This window comes from Rhinoderma darwinii, chromosome 7, assembly GCF_050947455.1.
Source record: "Rhinoderma darwinii isolate aRhiDar2 chromosome 7, aRhiDar2.hap1, whole genome shotgun sequence".
NCBI classification, from domain to species: Eukaryota; Metazoa; Chordata; class Amphibia; order Anura; family Rhinodermatidae; genus Rhinoderma; species Rhinoderma darwinii.
In genome coordinates this window covers 48,752,950-48,776,014 of record NC_134693.1, presented here as the reverse complement: position 1 = coordinate 48,776,014, position 23,065 = coordinate 48,752,950, and the positions used below count along the sequence as shown (strand labels likewise).

General features: G+C 42.0%; 1 protein-coding gene across 1 annotated transcript; it reads left to right on the top strand.

Moving 5' to 3' along the window:
* The first annotated feature begins 18,769 nt into the window (after positions 1–18,769).
* LOC142657170 (dynein light chain Tctex-type 5-A-like) lies at positions 18,770–22,857 on the top strand. The gene is made up of 2 exons (XM_075832222.1): positions 18,770–19,008; positions 21,003–22,857. The coding sequence occupies exon 2, from the start codon at positions 21,010–21,012 to the stop codon at positions 21,586–21,588; it is 579 nt and encodes a 192-aa protein (XP_075688337.1). The 5' UTR covers positions 18,770–19,008; positions 21,003–21,009; the 3' UTR covers positions 21,589–22,857.
* Positions 22,858–23,065: the final 208 nt, after the last annotated feature.

Genomic DNA, 23,065 nt, shown 5'->3' with positions numbered 1-23,065 from the left:
GTAATGAGTACATATAAAGCATTACAAACAGATGATTTCCCATTAATAATGGCGCTTAGACTGGTTTGCTAGGACGTATGTATGACAGTTCAACAAAAAGACAAAAACCATAAACAGATATACAGGAAAACAAAACAACCTAGGACCCATGTTACCCATGAGCAGCTGATAGATCTGGTACAGCCAGTCCATGGAGATACATAATAAAAATTTGTGGGTCACCTATAATCCTATCTCACATTATCTGGTGAACCAGCGGCGGGGTTGACTGTCAGAGGGGAGTTATTCCAAATATCCCAGACCTTAGAAAATGTAGTACTACAACCACGATTTAGAAATACAACTTTCTCAAAAGGTATTACAGAATTTACCAATCCCTTCCAATAACCAATGGATGGAGGTCGATCATTCATCCAATGTTGTGCTATGGTTTTCCGTGCTAGAAATAGTTTCTCTCAAGAAAATACTAGTGTGGTGATTCCATGTCTCCCCATCCAGTATACCAAAATACCCCATTTTGTTGCCCAATTTGTCCTTAGTGTGGCAATACCCCATTTGTGTTGATAAACTGCCGTTTGGGCCCATGGGAGGGCTCAGAAGGAAAGGAGCGCTATATGTTTGTTGGAGTCCAGATTTTGTTGGATTGGTTTTCGGGTGCCATGTCGCATTTGCAGAGCCTCAGAGGTATCAAAGCAATGGAAACCCACCAAAAGTGACCCCATTTTGGAAACTACACCCCTCAAGGAATTCATTTATGGGTAATGTGACCATTTAGACTCCATAGTTTCTTCACAGAACTTATTTGAATTGGGCTGGGAATGAAAACAAAATTTATTTTTTTCAAATAATATGTCGTTTTGGCTGAAAATTTCTTATTTTCACAAGAAACAAAATACCCCATTCTGTTGCGCAATTTGTTCTGAGTGCCGCAATACCCCATTTGTTGTGATAAACTGCCGTTTGGGCCCATGGGAGGGCTCAGAAGGAAAGGACCACCATTTGGCCTACTGGGGATTTTCTAGTGCGAAGTCATGTATGCAGAAGCCCCTGAGGTACCAGTACAGTTGAAACCCGCAAGAAGTGACCCCGTTTTAAAAACTACACCCTTAACCCCTTCCCGCTCCTTGACGTACTATTACGTCATGGCAGCTGTATCGTTCGCGCTCCATGCCGTAATAGTACGTCTCGGGAGTAACGGCCGTTTCGGCCGTCCTCCCGACACATACAGGAGCTGTGACGCTGCTGTCTTGTTCAGCAGCTGTCACAGCTCCTACAGCGGGGACCGATCGCTGTGTCCCCGCTGATTAACCCCTTAAAAGCCGCGTTCTATAGAGATCGCGGCTTTTTAGGGGTTAAGCTGCCATCGCCGGCCTGCTACGCGATAGCGGCCGGCGATGGTGACTATGGCAACCGGACACCAAACAATGGCGTCCGGCTATGCCATAGACGGAAGCCTAGTGGGTCCTGACAACGTCAGGACCCACTATGCTTGCTGTCAGTGAGTAGCTGACAGTTCTAATACACTGCACTACGCATGTAGTGCAGTGTATTAGAATAGCGATCAGAGCCTCCTGCCCTCATGTCCCCTAGTGGGACAAAGTAATAAAGTAAAAAAAAAGTTAAAAAAAGATGTGTAAAAATAAGAAAATAAAAGTTTTAAAAGTAATAAAAGTAAAAGTCCCACTTTTTCCCTTATCAGGCCTTTATTATTAATAAAAATATATAAACAAACAAATAAACTATACATAATTGGTATCGCCGCGTCCGTAACGGCCTGAACTACAAAATTATTTTGTTATTTATCCCGCACGGTGAACGCCGTAAAAAAAAATATTAATAAACCGTACCACAATCACAATTGTTTGGTCACTTCACCTCCCAAAAAATGGAATAAAAAGAGATCAAAAAGTCGCATGTACCTAAAAATGGTACTGATGGAAAATACAGTTCGTTACGCAAAAAATAAGTCCTCGCACGGCTTTATTGATTGAAAAATAAAAACGTTATGGCTCTTAGAATAAGGTAACACAAAAAGTGAATGATTGTTTACAAAACGTATTTTATTGTGCAAACGCCATAAGACATAAAAAAAAACTATAAACATCTGGTATCGCCGTGATCGTATCGCCCCGCAGAATAAAGTTAATATATCATTTATAGCGCACGGTGAACGCTGTAAAAAAAAAGTATACAAAAACAATAGTAGAATTGCTGTTTATTAGTCCCCACGCCACCTAAAAATGGAATAAAAACTGATCAAAAAGCCGCATGCACCCCATGAAAACTACAATGGATTCCTCAAGGGGTCTAGTTTCCAAATTGGGGTCACTTTTGGGGGGTTTCCAATGTTTTGGCACCACAAGACCTCTTCAAACCGGACATGGTGCCTAATAAAAAAGAGGGCTCAAAATCCGCTAGGTGCTCCTTTGCTTCGGAGGCCGGTGCTTCAGTCCATTACCGCCCGAGGGCCACATGTGGGATATTTCTCTAAACTGCAGAATCTGGGCAATAAGTATTGAGTTGCGTTTCTCTGATAAATCCTTTTGTGTTATAAAAAAAATGGTATAAAAAGAGTAAATTTCACCTCTACTTTGCTCTAAATTTCTGTGAAACACCTAAAGGGTTCATAAACTTTCTAAATGCTGTTGTGAATACTTTGAGGGGTCTAGTTTCTAAAATGGGGTATTTGATAGGGGTTTCTAATATATGGGCCCCTCAAAGCAACTTCAGAAATGAACTGGAACCTAAAAAAATAAATAAATGAGGCAATACTTCGCTTCTTACATTATACTGATAATGAGCCGTGCCCACTCCGAGATGACCCCAGTTTTGACCGTTTGTATAAACGGAGACCCCTATTAGACCGTTCCAGTGCCCGGTTTTCCCAAGCATACACCCCCGAGAAGTGTTTTTCTATTGATGAGTCCCTGGTACATTTTAAAGGGAGGGTTCAATTCCGCCAGTACCTGCCAGGTAAGAGGGCAAGGTATGGCGTGAAGATGTATAAGCTGTGCGAGAGTGCATCAGGGTATACCTACAGGTTTAGGATATATGAAGGAAAGGCCACCCCCAAACCAGACTGCATCCTGGACTACAATAGGTACATGGGAGGGATGGACTTGTCAAATCAAGTCCTGAAGCCCTACAGCGTCATGCGGTGTAGTATAAGAAGCTGGCCGGGCACATCATACAGATGGCTTTGTACAATGCGTATGTGCTACGTCGATGTGCAGGCCAGAGGGGAACTTTCCTGGAATTTCAAGATCTAATCTTTAGGGACCAGGAAGGGGGGGCACCCAGTACTTCTGGAAGCGGGGCCACACGCATCGTACCAGGGCAACACTTTCCAAGAGAAGTTCCCCAAACCGGTGGAAAGGGAAAGAGTCAAAAGAGGTGCAGAGTCTGCTATAAGAGGGGGATAAGGAAGAACACAATATACCAATGTGACACGTGTCCCGAAAAACCAGGGCTCTGTATAAAAGATTGTTTTAAAATGTATCATACATCCCTTGATTTTCAATTTACCCTGATGCACTCCGCACAGCTTACCCCCCTCATCTTTCCCTTCTGAGCCCTGCCGTATGCCCAGGCAGCTGATAACAGCCACATGTAGGGTATTGTCGTACCCAGGAGAACCCACATTACAATTTAAGGGGTGTATATCTCCGGTGGCGCATGCTGGGCACACTATATTGGACACTGAAATGGCATATACATATATAAAATTGCAAATCTCACACTGCACCATCTGCTGCGCATTATCTTTTACACAGTACCTGTGGGGTCAAAATGCTCACTACACCTCTAGATGAATGTCTTAAGGGGTGTAGTTTTTAAAATGGGGTCACTTCTCGGGGGTTTCAACTGTACTGGTACCTCAGGGGCTTCTGCACACATGACTTAGCACCAGAAAAGCTCCAGTAGGCCAAATGGTGGTCCTTTCCTTCTGAGCCCTCCCATGGGCCCAAAGGGCAGTTTATCACCACAAATGGGGTATTGCCGCACTAAGGACAAATTGGGCAACAAAATGGGGTATGTTGTTCCTTGTGAAAATAAGAAATTTTGATCAAAAATGACATCTTATTGGAAAAAATATCATTTTTTTCATTTCACAGCCCAATTCAAATAGGTGCTGTGAAAAACCTGTGCGGTCAAAATGATAACAAAAACCATAAATGAATTCCTTGAGGGGTGTAGTTTCCAAAATGGGGTCACTTCTGGTGGGTTTCCATTGCTTTGATATCTCTGAGGCTCTGCAAATGCGACATGGCACCCGAAAACCAATCCAGCAAAATCTGGACTCCAACAAACACATAGCGCTCCTTTCCTTCTGAGCCCTCCCATGGGCCCAAACGGCAGTTTATCACCACAAATGGGGTATTGCCGCACTAAGGACAAATTGGGCAACAAAATGGGGTATGTTGTTCCCTGTGAAAATAAGAAAATTTGATCAAAAATGACATTTTATTGGAAAAAATATCATTTTTTTCATTTCACAGCCCAATTCAAATAGGTGCTGTGAAAAAACTGTGCGGTCAAAATGATAACAAAAACCATAAATGAATTCCTTGAGGGGTGTAATTTCCAAAATGGGGTCACTTCTGGTGGGTTTCCATTGTTTTGATACCTCAACGCCTCTTCAAACCTGGCATGCTGCCTAAAATATATTCTAATAAAAAAGAGGCCTCAAAATGCACTAGGTGCTTCTTTGCTTCTAGGGCTTGTGTTTTAGTCCACGAGCGCAGTAGGGCCACATGTGGGACATTTCTAAAAACTGCAGAATCTGGACAATACATATTTAGTAGTGTTTCTCTGGTAAAACCTTCTCTGTTACTAAAAAAAAATTGAATAAAATTGAAATTCAGCAGAAAAAATGAAATTTGCAAATTTAATTTCCACTTTGCTTTAATTCCTGTGAAATGCCTGAAGGGTTAAAAAACTTTCTATATGCTGTTTTGAATACTTTGAGGGGTCTAGTTTTTAAAATGGGGTGTTTTATGGGGGTTTCTAATACATAGGCCCCTCAAATCCACTTCAGTACTGAACTGGCACCTTCAAAAAAAGGCTTTTGAAATTTTCTTAAGAATATGAGAAATTGCTGTTTATGTTCTAAGCCTTGTAACGTCCAAGAAAAATAAAAGAATGTTCAAAAAACGATGCCAATCTAAAGTAGACATATGGGAAATGTGAACTAGTAACTATTTTGGGTGGTATAACCGTCTGTTTTTCAAGCAGATGCATTTAAATTCTGAAAAATGCTATTTTTTGTAAATTTTCTCTAAATTTTGCAATTTTTCACAAATAAAGACTGAATATATCGACCAAATTTTACCACGAACATGAAGCCCAAAGTGTCACGAGAAAACAATCTCAGAATCGCTTGGATAGGTTTAAGCATTCCGACGTTATTACCACATAAAGTGAAATATGTCAGATTTGAAAAATGGGCTCTGAGCCTTAAGGCCCAAACTAGGCTGCGTCCTTAAGGGGTTAAGGCATTCATCTAAAGGTGTAGTGAGCATTTTGACCGGAGACCTACACCCCATAAACTGTAATGTGGGTTCTCCCGGGTATGGCAATACCCTACATGTGGCTGTTATCAGCTGCCTGGACACACAGCAGGGCTCAGAGGGGAAAGACGAGGGGGGATAAGCTGTGTGGAGTGCATCAGGGTAAGTAAAATTGGGGTAAATTATAAACCAAGGGATGTATGATAAATTTTAAAACACTTTCATACAGAGCTCTGGTTATTCGGGACACGTGTCACATTGACATATTGTGTCATCCATTATCGCCCTCTTATAGCAGACTTTGCACCTCTTTTGACTTTTTCCCTTCTTGCCAGTTTGGGGAACTTCTACTGGAAAGTGTTGCCCTGGTACGATGCGTGTGGCCTCGCTTCCAGAAGTACTGGGTGCCCCCCCTTCTTGGTCCCTAAAGATTAGGTTCTTGATAATGACCTCTTGAAATTTCAGGAAAGTTCCCGTCTGGCCTGCACATCGACGTAGCACGTACGCATTGTACAAAGCCATCTGTATGATGTGCACGGCCAGCTTCTTATACCACACCGCATAGCGCTGTAGGGCTTCAGGGCTTGATCTTACAAGTCCATCCCTCCCATGTACCTATTGTAGTCCAGGATGCAGTCTGGTTTGGGGGTGGCCTTTCCTTCATATATCCTAAACCTGTAGGTATACCCTGATGCACTCTCACAGCTTATACATCTTCACGCCATACCTTGCCCTCTTACCCGGCAGGTACTCGCGGAATTGAACCCTCCCTTTAAAATGTACCAGGGACTCATCAATAGAAATACACTTCTCGGGTGTGTATGCTTGGGAAAACCGGGCACTGGAACGGTCTAATAGGGGTCTCCGTTTATACAAACGGTCAAAACTGGGGTCATCTCGGGGTGGGCACGGCTCATTATCAGTATAATGTAAGAAGCGAAGTATTGCCTCATTTATTTATTTTTTTAGGTTCCAGTTCAGTTCTGAAGTTGCTTTGAGGGGCCCATATATTAGAAACCCCTATGAAATACCCCATTTTAGAAACTACACCCCGCAAAGTATTCACAACAGCATTTAGAAAGTTTATGAACCCTTTAGGTGTTTAACAAAAATTGAGAGCAAAGTAGAGGTGAAATTTACATATTTTTTTTTGTCAGAAAATCTTTATACCATTTTTTTTATAACACAAAAGGATTTATCAGTGAAACGCAAATTAATACGTATTGCCCAGATTCTGAAGTTTTTAGAAATATCCCACATGTGGCCCTAGTGCGCTAATGGACTGAAACACCGGCCTCAGAAGCAAAGGCGCACCTAGTGGATTTTGAGGCCTCTTTTTTATTAGGCACCATGTCCGGTTTGAAGAGGTCTTGTGGTGCCAAAACATTGGGAACCCCCCAAAAGTGACCCCAATTTGGAAACTAGACCCCTTGAGGAATCCATTGTAGTTTTCTTGGGGTGCATGCGGCTTTTTGATCAGTTTTTATTCTATTTTTAAGTGGCGTGGTGACTAAAAAACAGCAAATCTACTATTTGTTTTTTTTTTCTTTTTTTTTTTTTACAGCGTTCATCGTGCGCTATAAATGACATATTCACTTTATTCTGCGGGGCGATACGATTACGGCGATACCCTATGTTTATAGTTTTTTTTATGTCTTATGGCGTTTGCACAATAAAATACGTTTTCTAAACAATCATTCACTTTTTGTGTTACCTTATTCTAAGAGCCATAACGTTTTTATTTTTCCATCAATAAAGCCGTGCGAGGACTTATTTTTTGGGTAACGAACTGTAGTTTCGATCAGGACCATTTTTCGGTACATGCGACTTTTTGATCTCTTTTTATTCCATTTTTTGTGAGGTGAAGTGACCAAAGAATTGTGATTGTGGTACGGTTTATTATTATTTTATTTTACGGCGTTCACCGTGCGGGATAAATAATGAAATAATTTTGTAGTTCAGGCCGTTACGGACGCGGCGATACCAATTATGTATAGTTTATTTGTTTGTTTATATATTTTTATTAATAATAAAGGACTGATAAGTGAAAAGGGGGGATTTTTACTTTTATTACTTTTAAATCTTTTATTTTCTTATTTTTACACATCTTTTTTTAACTTTATTACTTTGTCCCACTAGGGGACATGAGGGCAGGAGGCCCTGATCGCTATTCTAATACACTGCACTACATGCGTAGTGCAGTGTATTAGAACTGTCAGCTACTCACTGACAGCAAGCATAGTGGGTCCTGACGTTGTCAGGACCCACTAGGCTTCCGTCTATGGCATAGCCGGACGCCATTGTTTGGTGTCCGGTTGCCATAGTCCCCATCGCCGGCCACTATCGCGTAGCAGGCCGGCGATGGCAGCTTAACCCCTAAAAAGCCGCGATCTCTATAGAACGCGGCTTTTAAGGGGTTAATCAGCGGGGACACAGCGATCGGTCCCCGCTGTAGGAGCTGTGACAGCTGCTGAACAAGACAGCAGCGTCACAGCTCCTGTATGTGTCGGGAGGACGGCCGAAACGGCCGTTACTCCTGAGACGTACTATTACGTCATGGAGCGCGAACGATACAGCTGCCATGACGTAATAGTACGTCAAGGAGCGGGAAGGGGTTAAAACCTTCCACTCCTCTTTAGATTATTAATTTTGTTAATTTTATTTCCATCTTTCACATTTATTCACTGCCACTTTTTCCCCTTTTAATTTTTTTTTTTAAACTCGTTTTATTAAAAGTAACTGTCAGTCAATCCATCACATACATCAGGAGAACATTATACATTCAATAGTGCATATGTCAGAAGACTCAATATATACAAAGGGATTACTCGCAGGTATCCATCATAATAACCCGTGGTTCGCAGACCACACACACATAATACAGGATTCTCAATGCATTCCACCCCGACTTTTATTACATTACATCATGAGAATAGGAATACTCCCACATTTCAATATTCTATCACTCCGCCCCAATCCTCTTGTACATCATACCCTGGAGCACCTGGACATGTCATCCTCCCTAGTCTTTTACCCTCTCCCACCCCCAGCTTGCGCCAGAGCAGCTGTCAGCCCTTGGACTGTACAATGAGTGAGGCTCGATGAGCACCACCCATCCCAGATCAGATCAAATTTAGCTGGCTTTCCCCGGTGTTTATACACTATTTTCTCAAATGGAAGCATGTCATTGACCATTTTGCGCCATTGCGCTACTGTCGGGATCCTATCCGCCATCCATCTCATGGCCACCGCCTTTCTTGCCATAAACAGTGTTTCTCTGAGAAAGATCTTCTCATATACTGACCATTGCTCCTCATTTAGCAGTCCCAATAAACACACCTCCGGCCTGCAAGTTATCGTCCTCCCCATCACTGCCGTTAATAATGCAACCACCTCCTCCCAAAAACGAAGAATCCGGTGACAACCCCACATTAGGTGTATAAAGTCTGCCCTCATCTCTCCACACCTATGACATTGTGAGGACTCCAATCTTCCCATACGATGTAACTTTACGGGCGTTAAATAACATTGGTGGATGATGAACAGTTGCACATGTTTATTATTTGCAGCTGGTGAAACCAGCAGATGGGAGCCCTGCGCCTCCCTCCATTCCTCTGCTGTGAGTTGTGGGATTAATGCACGCCACCTATCCTCCACCCCCAGGGGCTCCATTTGCATTTTAGCCTCCATTAGATAAGAATAAATTTGGGAAATAGCACCCCTTGTAAACGGCGTGCACAGCCTCACCACCAAGTCACAGCTAGAGTATGTCACGGAGTTCAATGGGAATTGTGCTATTAGAGCATGATGAAGCTGTATGCAATATAATTCATCCCCTGGCGGTATATTGAATGCTGCCCGAATCTCGCTCACCGTCATCACCGACCCTTCTTCCGTTAGCAGTCGTGATACAGTAACTACCTCTCTAGATGACCAGTAACGTTTCCCCACCAACCCATGCAAATGAGAAAAGCTCGGGTTATCCCACAGCGGACTCTCCGCCACCACCCCCACACATCCCAGTACATCTTTAGCCTGTTGCCAGACTCGTCTCGCCAGCTTATGTAAGGGTAACAGAGAGCGGTGCCTAAAATCATGCGGCTCCAGTATCGGCCATAGAGTTTTTAAGCCCAGTACTCGGGCTAGATGATTCTCAGCATTAGTCTTTAGGGGGGGGGAGACCCAAGAGATCAAATACCTTAGCTGCCCCGCCAAATAATATAGAAAAACATCCGGTAACGCAGCCCCAGCCTCATCTTTAGGTCTTTGTAGAATCGACAACTTGAGTTTAGATCTCCCCCCCCCCCCACACAAACGGCGCAAACAACGAGTTTATTATTTTAAAGAACCTTTTAGGAACCAACACATCCATGTGCTCCAGCACATACAAGAACTTTGGCATTACTATCATTTTTAATAGATTGACACGTCCTGCTACTGACAAAGGCAGGCCCTTCCACACCTGTATTTTGTCCCTTAGATACGTAACCAAGGGCGCTATATTTAACCCATACGATCTAGTGCTATCTCTAGCAATATTAATCCCCAGGTACTTGAACTCTGATCTTACCGGCAGTCCGCTAAACTGGGTGCCCCATCCACAATTATCCTGTCTCAATGGCATCAGATACGATTTAGACCAATTAATTAGTAACCCTGAGTATCTTCCAAAATCGTTAATAAAGGAAATAGCTCTGGGGAGGGTGGCATTGGGGTTCGCCATAAACAACGCCATATCGTCCGCATATAATCCTATCCGGTCCTCTCTGTCTCCTATTCTAATTCCCATATATGCAGGATCCTTCCTAATTTTAAGAGCCAGTGGTTCAATGGCTAAAGCGAAAGAGAAGTGGCGAAAGAGGGCACCCCTGCCTCGTGCCCTTATGGAGTCCAAAGGAAGGGGACAGGGCCCCATTCACCAACACCTGCGCTCGTGGAGATTTATATAACAAGGAAACCCAATTGATAAATCTCTCCCCAAACCCAAATCTTCGCAGTACTGCCAGCAGATAAAGCCATTCTACCGAGTCAAATGCCTTTGCCGCGTCCAGAGATGCCACTGCCCAGTCCTGCTGCTCCTCCCATCCGATCTGTGTCACCACCTGTACCCGCCTAATATTTTCTGAGGTGGACTTGCCAGGTATAAAGCCACACTGGTCTGAATGGATGATCTCTTTTATCACTCTGCAGAGCCTACTAGCTAACATCTTAGTCAAGATTTTGTAATCCACTGTCAGCAATGAGATCGGTCTATATGAACCACATTCTTCTGGTTTTTTGTCTGGCTTCAGCAACACAATTATGGTGGCGTCACACATGGATTCCGGAAGAGCGGAATTCCGATAGCTGTGTTCAAACAGGGCCAGCAATTGGGGGGCCAGCAGCTCTCCATATTGTAAATATACCTCCAGAGGAATACCATCCGGCCCTGAAGCCTTCCCCTTAGCCAATGAAGCCATTCCCTCCAAAACCTCATCTAACGTAAATGGAGCCTCAAGCGATGCCACCCCCTCCGCTGTCAATGAAGGAAACGATATTCCGTCCAAGTAGCTCTCCATCTCCTCCATCCTATAATCAACTTTCGATGCATACAGCTGATCATAAAACTGTGTAATTTGCTCGAGAATCTCTCCCGGGGAGGTGTAGATCTCATCTCCAGGCCCCGCTATGCCCATCACCGGGGGGGATCTAGAGCTGTTCCGTACCATTTGTGCCAGAATTTTACCCGATTGGTTGCCCAGTTCAAAATGGGATTGTTTGCTAAAGAATAAGCTACGCGATGTCTTATCCCTCAGGATCTGCAAATACTGTCTACCCAAATCCAGCCATGCATTCCGGTTAGCTGGTGTGGGATCCTGAACAAATGCCCCTTCCGCCTGTGAACATTGATATGCTATGTCCTCCTCCTGCAGGGCGGATGCTCGTTTTACATAGGATATGGAGGATCGGAGACACCCCCTTAAATAGGCCTTGAGGGTATCCCACACCAGTGACCGATTTTCCATCTGAGCATGCGCTTCTATAAAAATTGATAACTGATCCGGTATGCGATCATTCTGTTGGATGAGCTGAAGCCAAAACGGATGTATTTTACCCATCCCACTTCTGCCTACCTGTGGCCTTTTTAATGTCAATAATATCGGGCTATGATCCGAGATCCCCCTCGGTAAATGATCCACTGATTCTATCCCCTGGAAAACCGCATGTGATCCAAATATATAATCAATTCTGGACAGCGCGTTGTACTGCAAGGTGTGGCATGTAAATTCTCTGATCCCTTCATGTGTCACCCTCCACAAGTCTATCCATCCCATTTCCTTTACCAACATGCTCAACTGAGTGGGACTACCAGGGCCTCTACTCCCATTCCCCGGCAGTCTATCCATACCTGGGTCCATAACCAAGTTGAGATCCCCCATCATGATCACTCGAACCCCGGGGTGTGCTGCCACAAACCGGACGGCCTCCTGAATTACTGCCAATGAGGCTGATGGAGGATTATACACCCCCATGATCACATATGGGCAATCATCTAGAACCGCGTGTAAAAAAATGTACCGCCCCTCCGGGTCTACACTGGATTGTAGCAATTTCCAACGAAGCTCTGCGTGTACTAAGATGGCCACCCCTCTGGAGTACGAAGTGTGCGAAGCGTGTCCCACCCACTGTACCCAGGGCTTATTCAGAATCGACACAGTGTCCGGTGTCATGTGTGTTTCTTGTAGACACGTTATATGTGGACGCTGTCCCCGCACAGTAGCAAATATCATATGCCTCTTTTCAGGAGACCCCATTCCCCGGACATTCCAGGACATTAACCGTAATCCTGCCATTTCATACTGTTAACACACATTGGAGCATTACTGCCCTGAAACCTATCCCCCAGTCCCTGAGTAACAATTATCCCAGTCCCGTATGCATTGCCCTCCATGACTCGTAGGTATGCAATATCTAAGCCGTGTTCTGCTGTAATGTGAATTGACTCAATATCCTTCATAACAACTTCAAAAACAAACATTGCTCAACAGGAGCTAACCTTTGTAGCCTATACTCTAGGGGGTAGTTTCTACGGCTAGCGTGCTTCTGCCGTAAATACACTGTCTGTATAAGTGTAGCACACCCCCGAGCCAGCATCCCCAGGCCCTTTTAAAGACATTTTAATACCTGACGTATAATATCGGTCCCCCATACCTTCAATTTAGAACATATAAGGATGTTACTATGGGCCTTAAACTGCCCATCCTATGACATGGGCCTCATGCCCCCCATAACAAGTTGCAGACAATACGGTACATCATCACATCATTATCTTAGAAGGATACTTTTAGCTGGAACGTCCGTGCTATAAGCAATATGGGGTATCCATGAGTTCCATATGTCAGATATAACTTCCATCCTGCATAGCCACAGCTCTCATCTTCGGGGAGATTGCCTATGCTTTCTTGTAATCCATTCTTCCGCCTTGGATTCGTAAAGAATATGGCCCTGTCTCCATCCACAACCCGCAATCTAGCCGGATATGCCATCGAATAAGGAATCTGCAGGTCCCGTAGTCGGCGCTTGATAGGGACATAAGACGCCCTCTGTCTCTGCAAATCAGGAGAAAAATCCGGGTATATGGACACAGAAGCATTTCCAAATCGAATCCCTCCGGCCTTCCGAGCTTCCAGCAGAACCGTATCCCGATCTTTGCAGTTCAGCATCCGAGCAAGCAGAGGTTCCCCTTTTAATTTTATAAATTTATCCTTATGCCACTTGCTTTATTGCCCATTACAAACTTGAACACAAACTAACCAAACAAAACTAAAAATTCTCATTACACCCCTAGATGAATAAAACATACAGAATATTTCTGTACTACAAAAAAAAGCAGAACAGACATTTGTTTCTCTATTGTTACCAACTGCAAAAAAATGAAACTAACTGACACATCTGAAAAAAATAACAATTGTTACTCTGTACAACCTCATACATTTCTGACAACCCCCTGGGCTTTAAAAATTCTTATTACACCACTAGATGAATACCTTGAGAAGTGAATAATTATAATATCTTTTGAAAAACCTGAGGTTTTTATATTTTTGCTTGTCTTTGCCTGTTATTATGACCATATTCTGCCAAATTCAGCGGTTATATTTATTCTCATAACTGGTGATATGGGCATCTTGCATTTTTTTTTTTGGAGGATATCAAGCTGTTCATGATCAATACAGTATGGACTCTAGATCGTTCTATTCTGTTTCTTCACTGACCTCTTAAAACCGACAAAACTTCTAGTAAAGCTGACAATACTTTGGGGACTGGTGGTCCTTTACTATCCATATATACGGAGTTGGACACTGCCCCTTAAATATTCTGCAGGTGACAGGTTGTTTTGCGCATATTTCAGTTCCTACCTTTCCAGGCAGGGACCTGTTATGGTGTGCCAACGTCACTTGGCACGTCCGTCTCTCATATAGTGATTGATGGTGCTAAAGAGGTGTTGTACAACCAGTCCCTTTGAAAAAAGATGATGAATATATTTCCCTGCAACTGTTCTTTCATCCTGTGAACACGCTTTAGTTTCAACACGGTTGTATCTATATTTTTCCTCCAATTTTTAGATAGATTGCCCCCTTCACTACAGGACAATTTTTCCTTGCTTGCTAACTTACTATATATCAAACCAGGACTATGTTTGATGGTCAACAACTTTGTTGGCATTATATGGTCATGCAGTAACTACAGGCAAAAATTCACTGTTAGGGACAAGCCCTTTTTACCAGTAAAAATTGGCGCTCCTCTATTGTTTGATCCCCCAGAAATGCAGCATATTTCTAAACATAGGAGTAACAGAGTAAAGGAATAAATTGTGAGAATACATGCCATTTATATATGCTGTACCAGAATGGCATATTTCCATTTTTTTTTTACACCTAACCCCAATTATTTTCCGCTTTAAAAACTTTTATCACTACATCCTTAGATGAATAGTTTGGGGGGTATAGTTTTCAAAATGGAGTAACTTCTGGGGATGATGTATATTTTTGGGCCCTGTCGTGTAGCAGACTATGGCCAAAGTAGAGATATTACTGAACACAGAAGAAACGGTGCAATAAATATTGGGGTGCATTCCTTCAGTATCATGAATTTTGCATGACAAAAATACCCTTAAAATGAAACTTTGCATAAGTTCTGGACCCAAATGTGGGCTCAAAATGCGCACTACACCCCCTAGATGAATACCTTAGGGGGTTTAATTTTGAAAATGGAGACAATTCTGGAGGTCTTACATCATTCTGCAAGTCGAAATCCCCAGAGGCGTGGAATAGGGCCTATAATTTAGATAAAATTGTGACCTGAAAGACGCAGGATGCTCCTTTTGGGGCCCACCATTTGATCGAGCAGCAGATGGGGGTATTTATAAACATAGAAGAACAGGGATAATCAATGTTGGGGTGCAATTATTCAGTTTAATGTACTTTGTAGGAAATGTGTAAGAAAAAAATCTGATTTAAATTCTTCACATGGAAATGCATCATATCCTACCAAAAACTTGGACTCGAAATACTCACTACTCCACTAGATATATACTTTAGGGGGTGTAGTTTCCAAAACCTTTGGGGGCTACCCCTATTCTGGTACCTCTGCAAATGCGACATGGCTCTCAAAAACCATTCCAGCAAAATCTGCGCTCCAAATGGCGCTCGTTCCCTTCTGAGCCCTGCCGTGGGTCCAAACAGCAGTTTATTACCACATATGGGGTATTGCTGTAATCGGGAGAAGTTGCTTTACAAATGTTGGGGTGCTTTTTCTCCTTTAGTCCTTGTAAAAACTAAAACATTGTATGTTATTTCAGAAAAAAAGTAGATTTTCATATTCACAGACCAGTTCCAATAAATGTAGCAATAAACCTGTGGGCTCAAAATGCTAACTATACCCCTAGAAAAATTCCTTGAGGGGTGTAGTTTCCAAAATGGGGTCACTTTTGGGAAGTTTCCACTGTTTTGGCAGCACAAGACCGCTTCAAACCCGACATGGTGCCTAAAATATAATCTCAAAAAAAGCAGGCCCCAAAATCCACTAGGTGCTCCTTTGCTTCTGAGGCCGGTGCTTCAGTCCATTACCACTCTAGGGCCACATGTGGGATATTTCTAAAAACTGCAGAATCTGGGCAATAAGTATTGAGTTGCGTTTCTCTGGTAAAACCTTTGTTGTTAAAGAAAAAAAATTATTACAAATGAATTTCGTAAAAAAAAATTACATTTATAAATTTCTTCTCTAGTTTGCTTTATTTCCTGTGAAACGCCTAAAGGGTTAAAATAATTTCTGAATGCTGTTTTGAATACTTTGAGGGGTGCATTTTTTAAATTGGGGTGATTTATGGGGACTTTCTAATATATAAGGCCCTCAAAGCCACTTCAGAACTGAACTGGTCCCTGAAAAAATGGCCTTTTGACATTTTCTTGAAAATGTGAGAAATTGCTGCTAAAGTTCTAAGCCTTGTGATGTCATAGAAAAATAAAAGGACGTTCAAAAAACGATGCAAACATAAAGTACACATATGGGGAATGTTAACTAGTAACTATTTTGTGTGGTATTATTATCTGTCTTACAAGCAGATACATTAAAATTTTGAAAAATGCTAATTTTCACAAATTTTCTCTAAATTATGGTGTTTTTCACAAATAAATACTGAATTTATCGACCAAATTTTTTCACTAACATCAATTACAACATGTCACGAGAAAACAATCTCGGAATCGCTTGGCTAGGTGAAAGCATTCCGGAGTTATTACAACATAAAGTGACACATGTCAGATTTGAAAAAATAGGCTGTGTCCTTAAAGGGAATGTGTTGCCAGAAAAACATGTTTTTTTTTAAAAAATTAAACATTTAGTGTGTGGGTGATTAAACATTGTTCAAATTTTTTTTATTTTTTTGCACGAGTCCAGGAAATATTATAAATTATTTCTAATTTATAATACTACCCATTTTTGGTCACTAGATGGAGCTGTTCCCAAAATTGCAGCATTGCAACGTTGGGTTAAAAGCCCTCGCTCTAGTGAGCTCTCAGCATCCCCCCCTCCTTTATCCTGGCTAGTGCCGGGATAAACGAGGGGTTTGAACGATGTAACCTCCTACACTGTGTGTCGCCATTTTTTGAGCTAACCCACAGTGTAGTAGGTTTACATACAGTAGTAAACACACACAAACACGAACATACATTGAAATCTCTTACCTGCTCCTGCCGCCGCGGCTCCCTCCGGCCCGTCCGCTCCGTTTGCTGCCGCTGGTGCAAGTGCACAAATCCGGAAGCCGCGACCAGAAGTAGTAATATTACTGTCCGGCCGCGACTTCCGGTCCACAGGAAAATGGCGCCGGACGGCGCCAATTTCGAATAGGACTGTGTGGGAGCGGCGCATGCGCAGTTCCCACACAGACGCCGTACACTGCAGTCAATGGGACGGGAGCCGTTCGCAGTCCCTATGGGACTGTGGCTGCCGTATTCCATGTCTGTATGTGTCGTTAATCGACACACACAGAAATGGAACAAAAAATGGCAGCCCCCATAGGGAAGAAAAAGTGTAAAAATAAGAAAAAGTAAAACACAAACACACAAATGAATATAAACGTTTTTAATAAAGCACTAACATCTTTAACATATAAAAAAATAATTTGCGATGACACTGTTCCTTTAAGGCCAAAACAGGCTGTGTCCTTAAGGGGTTAAGGAACTGTGAACCTTGTAAAAAGGATGTTTTGTGTGCAACTCGTCGGTGCAAAAAACAGTCTCTTCAGACTATTCCTGGAAATCCAGGGCGGCTGGTTACTGGACAGATATATATTATTTTCTATGAAAATTCTATTGGTGACTAAGTAGCAACCTGAGAGCGCAGACACTGGAGAGAGGAACACTTAGCAGCACATGGACCGGTTTCTTCTGTGATATATGAGGATAACTTTGCTTATCCTAGGAATCTATGCTTTGACCTCTGTGTGTTATTATGTCTGTTGTTATGTAAGTAGTGTGTATGGAATTTACATAACTCGCTATGTGTTCCTCCCTAAAACAAATATTCTCTGTAAGCTGTAGGAAAATGTAAAGCTTCCTGTAATCCCAGAATTCTATAGAAACACTTCACCAACCGGAATGTTACTCAAGCCTCGTGTGTTGTCAATTATGGTTTCCTTCAATAAGTGCCAGAGTGAATGGCTAAAGGCGTTCCCACCCTAAAAATAAAACACATGCAAAAACTGTATGAATAAGGCCTAGAACTCTGTTGCAACAATCACCCACTTTTCGAATGTTACAAAAAAAAAACACAACATAAAATGACCTATAAAACAAGACATAGAAACCCCCAAGATGATAACACTATTAAAAAGTATGTGAATGGGAAATAGTAATCTTACAAATATGACGTATTTACATTTTTCTTTCCAGACTAAAAAAAGTCCCTTTCTGTTACAGCTGGTCATGCGTCATAAACAACCAAATGAAGTCGCATTGGGATCAGTAGGGTTAGGCCTTCTTCAAACAGGGTTTTTGTCTGGCGTTTTATACTGCATGAAAAAAATGGCAACAGTTTTTTAATGTAAAGTTTTTTTATGGTGTTTTTAAATGCTTTTTGGTGGCGATTTTTATTTTGTTCATGCATTTCGAAGTCCTAAAGAAAAGTCTTTGGAAAAAATGACACACAACGGATGACAAAGGAGTGAATTTTCTAAGTGGGGCCCTATGAATACCTTTGGCTTATGCTTCAGGAGCATTCCTGCCGCATGTACCAAGCGTATTGTAAAAAAAAAAAAAGCCTAAACAAAAAAAGCCATGCCACCACGTAAATTACATTATTTTCAAATTCTGTCTCCATTTCATTTAATTACAAGGTCTGTTTAGGTCAACATCATGAAAGCTCTGTCAACATACGCCGGACTGAGTAAAATAAATTCTCCTGTAAAGCGGCTTTGTATCTGGGAATAAATGGTTACTGCGTTTATTGAAGGCATATGATTGGTTTACAAGAACAGAGAAAGAACAAGAGAAGGAGATTTTGTGCTCCTATGTGGGGACCTGGAGCTTTATGATGAGAGGTTTCGTTCCCTTATTACCATATGTTAGGAGCCTCCTAGAATAACAGGACTACAATTTATGGCCTGGTGGTGAGAGGAGGGGAGGAAGGGCACTGGGTCTCATGGCAACGCCATAATGCCAGAATAACATCCAGTTGTGGGAGTGGGCAGCTTTATTTATTTCTAGCTAACAGAACAGCCTGGAGACAATGTAACCGAGAACTTCAAGGACTGAAGAAGACGGGGTGAGAAAAACAAAGCAAGAAAGTGGATAAACGGCACAAAATCCACACAGGGCAGAAGAAGAAGGATGTATGGGCTGGAGTGAGAGAGAATTGTGGTAGCTTAAGGTTAAAATTGAGGATCAGGGGGACCAGAAAGTAACCTCAAAGCACCTGAAGAACAAGCATTCATCTCTTGGAAAGCAATTTTCTCATAAGATTGGTATGTGGAACCAGAAGACTTCTAGACACTTGTACAACTGTATATATGATGAGTAGTAGCGGTGATTGTATCCTGATTTATATTAATTATAAGACCTCCACGTGACTGCACAGGATGATGCCTGGAATATAACAACAAATGTCAATAAGGACGGCTGGGGCTAGACAGACTTTTTTTTTGTAGTGACCGATAAATCGCTGTCCATAGGAATGCATTGAATAGCTTGAAAATCTCTTCAAAATCTCCAGTCAAGTGATTTGCTAGCAATTTTCTTTCTTAATCGCTTCACACTGGAATTTCAGAGCTACACACTTTTCATGAGCGATTTTGAAGAGATTTTTAAAGCTACCCAATGCATTCCTATGGACAGCGATATATCACTGCAATTTTTTATAATATGATAAAAAGTTCCAGCCTAATGCATTCCTATGAATGGCGATTTATCGTTTACTAGAAAACAAAAGTCATGGTCTTGTCCCAGCATTATAGTAAGGGCAGAGATTTGTCATCCTCACAAGTTAAAGGGTAACTAAACTTTTAAAAAACTTCTGAGATGTCATAGTGACATGTCAGAACTTTTGATTGGTGGGGGTCTGAGCACTGAGACCCCCACCAATCGCTAAAACGAAGCAACAAAAGCACTTAGGTAAAGACTTAGCCGCTTAGTTTCTGATTGACTTTTCACGGAAAGCCGAGCAATTGGTGTACAGGCTCATAGACATTCTATTAAGAGCTCATCTGAGCGCTTCTGCCGCTTCGTTTTAGCGATCAGTGGGGGTCTCAGTGCTCGGACCCCCACCGATCAAAACTTCTGACATGTCACTATGTCAGAAGTTTTGTGAAAGTTTAGTTTAATTATTTTTTGTTTAGGGTCAAATTAATTCCATTAGTTTATATTTGCATTAGAGTATTACATGTAGAACTATAGATTATACCTGTATAGACTAAGGCTGGAATCACACATGCCGTTTTCTGAGCTAAACACAGGAGTGGATACATTCTTTTCTTTATACTTCTTTTTTTTCTTATTATAACTTATACCTTTATATTTAGCACACACACTGTCTAGGTTTAGGGTTGGCTGGAAATTGCTAACTACTGGAATTCATAGTCTCTACTGTAAAATTTGGTGTAGGAGAGATAATGGTCTGAAGCTGTTTCTCAGGGTTTGGGCTAAGACCCTTTTTTTACCAGTGAAGGGTACTGTTAATACTTCAGCATACAAAAACATTTTAGATAATTGTAGCTTCCAACTTTGTGGGAACAGTTTGGGGACGGTCCTTTTCTGTTCCGGCATGACTGTGCCCCAGTGCACAAAGCAACGTTCATAAAGACATGGTTGGGTGAGTTTGGTGTGGAAGAACTTGACTGGCCCGCACAGAGCTCTGACCTCAACCCCATTGCACACCTTTGGGATGTATTGGTACACCGATTGGGAGCCAGACTTTCACGTCCATCGCCAGTGCCTGACCTCACAAATTCTCTTTTGGCTGAATGGGCACAAATTCTTTTAGAAACACTCCAAAATCTTGTGGAAAGCCTTTTCAGAAGAGTAGAAGCTGTTACACTATGTACTTCATGAGCTTTGTTGCTATAGGGCCCTCCTGAGTCAGGACCTAGGCCCACTGGAGGATCCTCTGGTGGGTCAGTCCAACCCTAGGTATAATTATTTGTTAATGCTGCAATTTCTTAACACACTGTCATGTGGTCTTTTGCTTCTACAGCGCTGCGGAATATGTTGGCGCTATATAAGTAACATAATATTCTAAGGCTGCGTTACACACAAAATCGAATTGTCACAAAATGCATTTTGATCGCAATGTCTGCACCCAACATTAATTGATAATGCAATTACAAGACATGAATGACTCAATTGCGTATTGAGATTTTTCTTTATAGATTATAAAATGTAGGTGCAGCTGTGGCCAGCCATGTGGCAGAATTTATTACTGACATTACTTATTAAGTATGCTATTTAAAATCTTATTTTACAGTTAAAAAATGGATCAAACCCATGAAAGTGAACTAAAACGATGGATTTATTCTAAGCCAAAACATCACCAAAAGAGGAGTGAAAGTGAAGCCTTGAGATCATTAACAGATACACCTCTTATCACCAGCTGCCAGAGGTGCCAACAGTCCGGGATGAGAAGAAAGGTTGGCACCCAGGATAATGCTAAAACCAGTAGCCAATCAAAACGTGATGTCACAGCATACAGCTCTATTGATCCAGATTTTGACCTACACCCCCGGCCTAGTCGACTTTTTTCTTCAGAAGAAGCATCAAGAGTTATAAAGTCCATCTTAGATGGAGAGCTGCGTGATTGCGCTTATGAAGCCACAGGAAGCCAGAGGAGAGCAATGGAGCTTGCAGAGTTAGTTAAAGCAGCGGTGAGGGACCTTGGGTATGAGAGGTACAAGCTTGTCTGCTATGTAGTACTAGGTCCAGCAACAGGGGGGACCATATACTGCTGTAGCCGAAGTGTGTGGAGTCCAAACTCTGATACGTATGCAGAATATCTGTTCCAGAATCAGTCTCTTTTTGCTCTGTGCATTGTGTATGCCGGTTATTTTGAGTAACATTAGCTGCAAAATAATATGGATACAATGCCACATTTAAATAAGGTACAGAAATCTAGTCATATATCATATTATCTAGCTCTTTATTGAGGTATCTCACTGCCCTTCCAAGACATACCTGCTTCAAGTGCAGAATCAGACTATAGGGTCTTTTATGCATATTTGTTTTTTCATACCTTTAGCCAGATTTATGTAGCCACAATATTCCTGGCACCTAGGGACCCTCCAATCAATATTCCCACAACCACAGGAATGCGACTTTATGTGAAGAAAGACACGCAAGTTAAAGGAGTTATAGGAGGTGAGAAAAGAGGCTGTGCTTTTTTCCCACCCGAAAGGGTACCACTTTTGTCCATAGGCTCTGTCTGGTATTGCAGCTAAGACCTATTCACTTTAATGGGAATGAATTACAATACCGCACACACAGGCTGTTTTTTATTCGAATCCCGGACAGCCTCTTTAACCTGAAATTATCACAACTCCATAATGCAGTGCTCAAATAATAGTAATGACAAAGAATGGGCACATAATACTGCCACTAAATAACTAACTTATATTGCCATCCAATATTCACATAATATGGAATAGAGTTATATTCGTTTCATACTTTCCAACATCACAGTACAAAACTAAGCTAAAATAATGCCACTATGCAGTTCCTACATAATACCAGCATACGGCGGAAATAATAATGCCAATGCCATACAGTATTGAAATTAATGCAGCCATACACTGCCTTAATATTAGAATTACTAAACATCCCAATTCCTATAGAAGCATCTACAAGGACCCTATAATAATGCCAGCCAAAGTGCCATTAGTTTACAACATGTACCTCCTCCATCTCAAGCCTTGATTTCCTGATAGAGAGGCCAGGATGCTACTGTCTCCTCTTGGAGCAATTTTTATCATTAGAGATTAAAGGTGTTGTGCCATCAATAGAACTGGCAATATATAAACTTAAAGTGTAGCTAAATGTTTGACAAACTTCTGACATATCATAGTGACGTGTCAGAAGTTTGGATTGGAGGGGGTCCGAGCACTTAGACCCCCACTAATCGCTAGAACGAAGCAGCTGAAGCGCTCTTGTGAGTGCTCAGCCGCTTCGTATCTGTTCGTCTTTTTCCGGAAATAAATGTATCGGTGTACGGACTTAATAGAAAGTCTATGAGCCAAACTCCAATACATCGGCTTTCCGGAAAAAGCCGAACAGACACGAAGCGGCTGAGTGCCCACATGAGCGCTTCAGCTGCTTCGTTCTAGCGATTGGTGAGGGTCTCAGTGCTCGGACCCCCACCAATCCAAACTTCTGACATGTCACTATGACATGTCAGAAGTTTGTCAAATGTTTAGCTTCACTTTAATTTACATTTTAGAATACATTTGTGATGTATTGTTATTAAAATAAATGTTTCCTCGCAGAAATATGGCAATTATCTGCTTGTAATAGCACCCCCCTGGTGTTCAAATGTGTAGC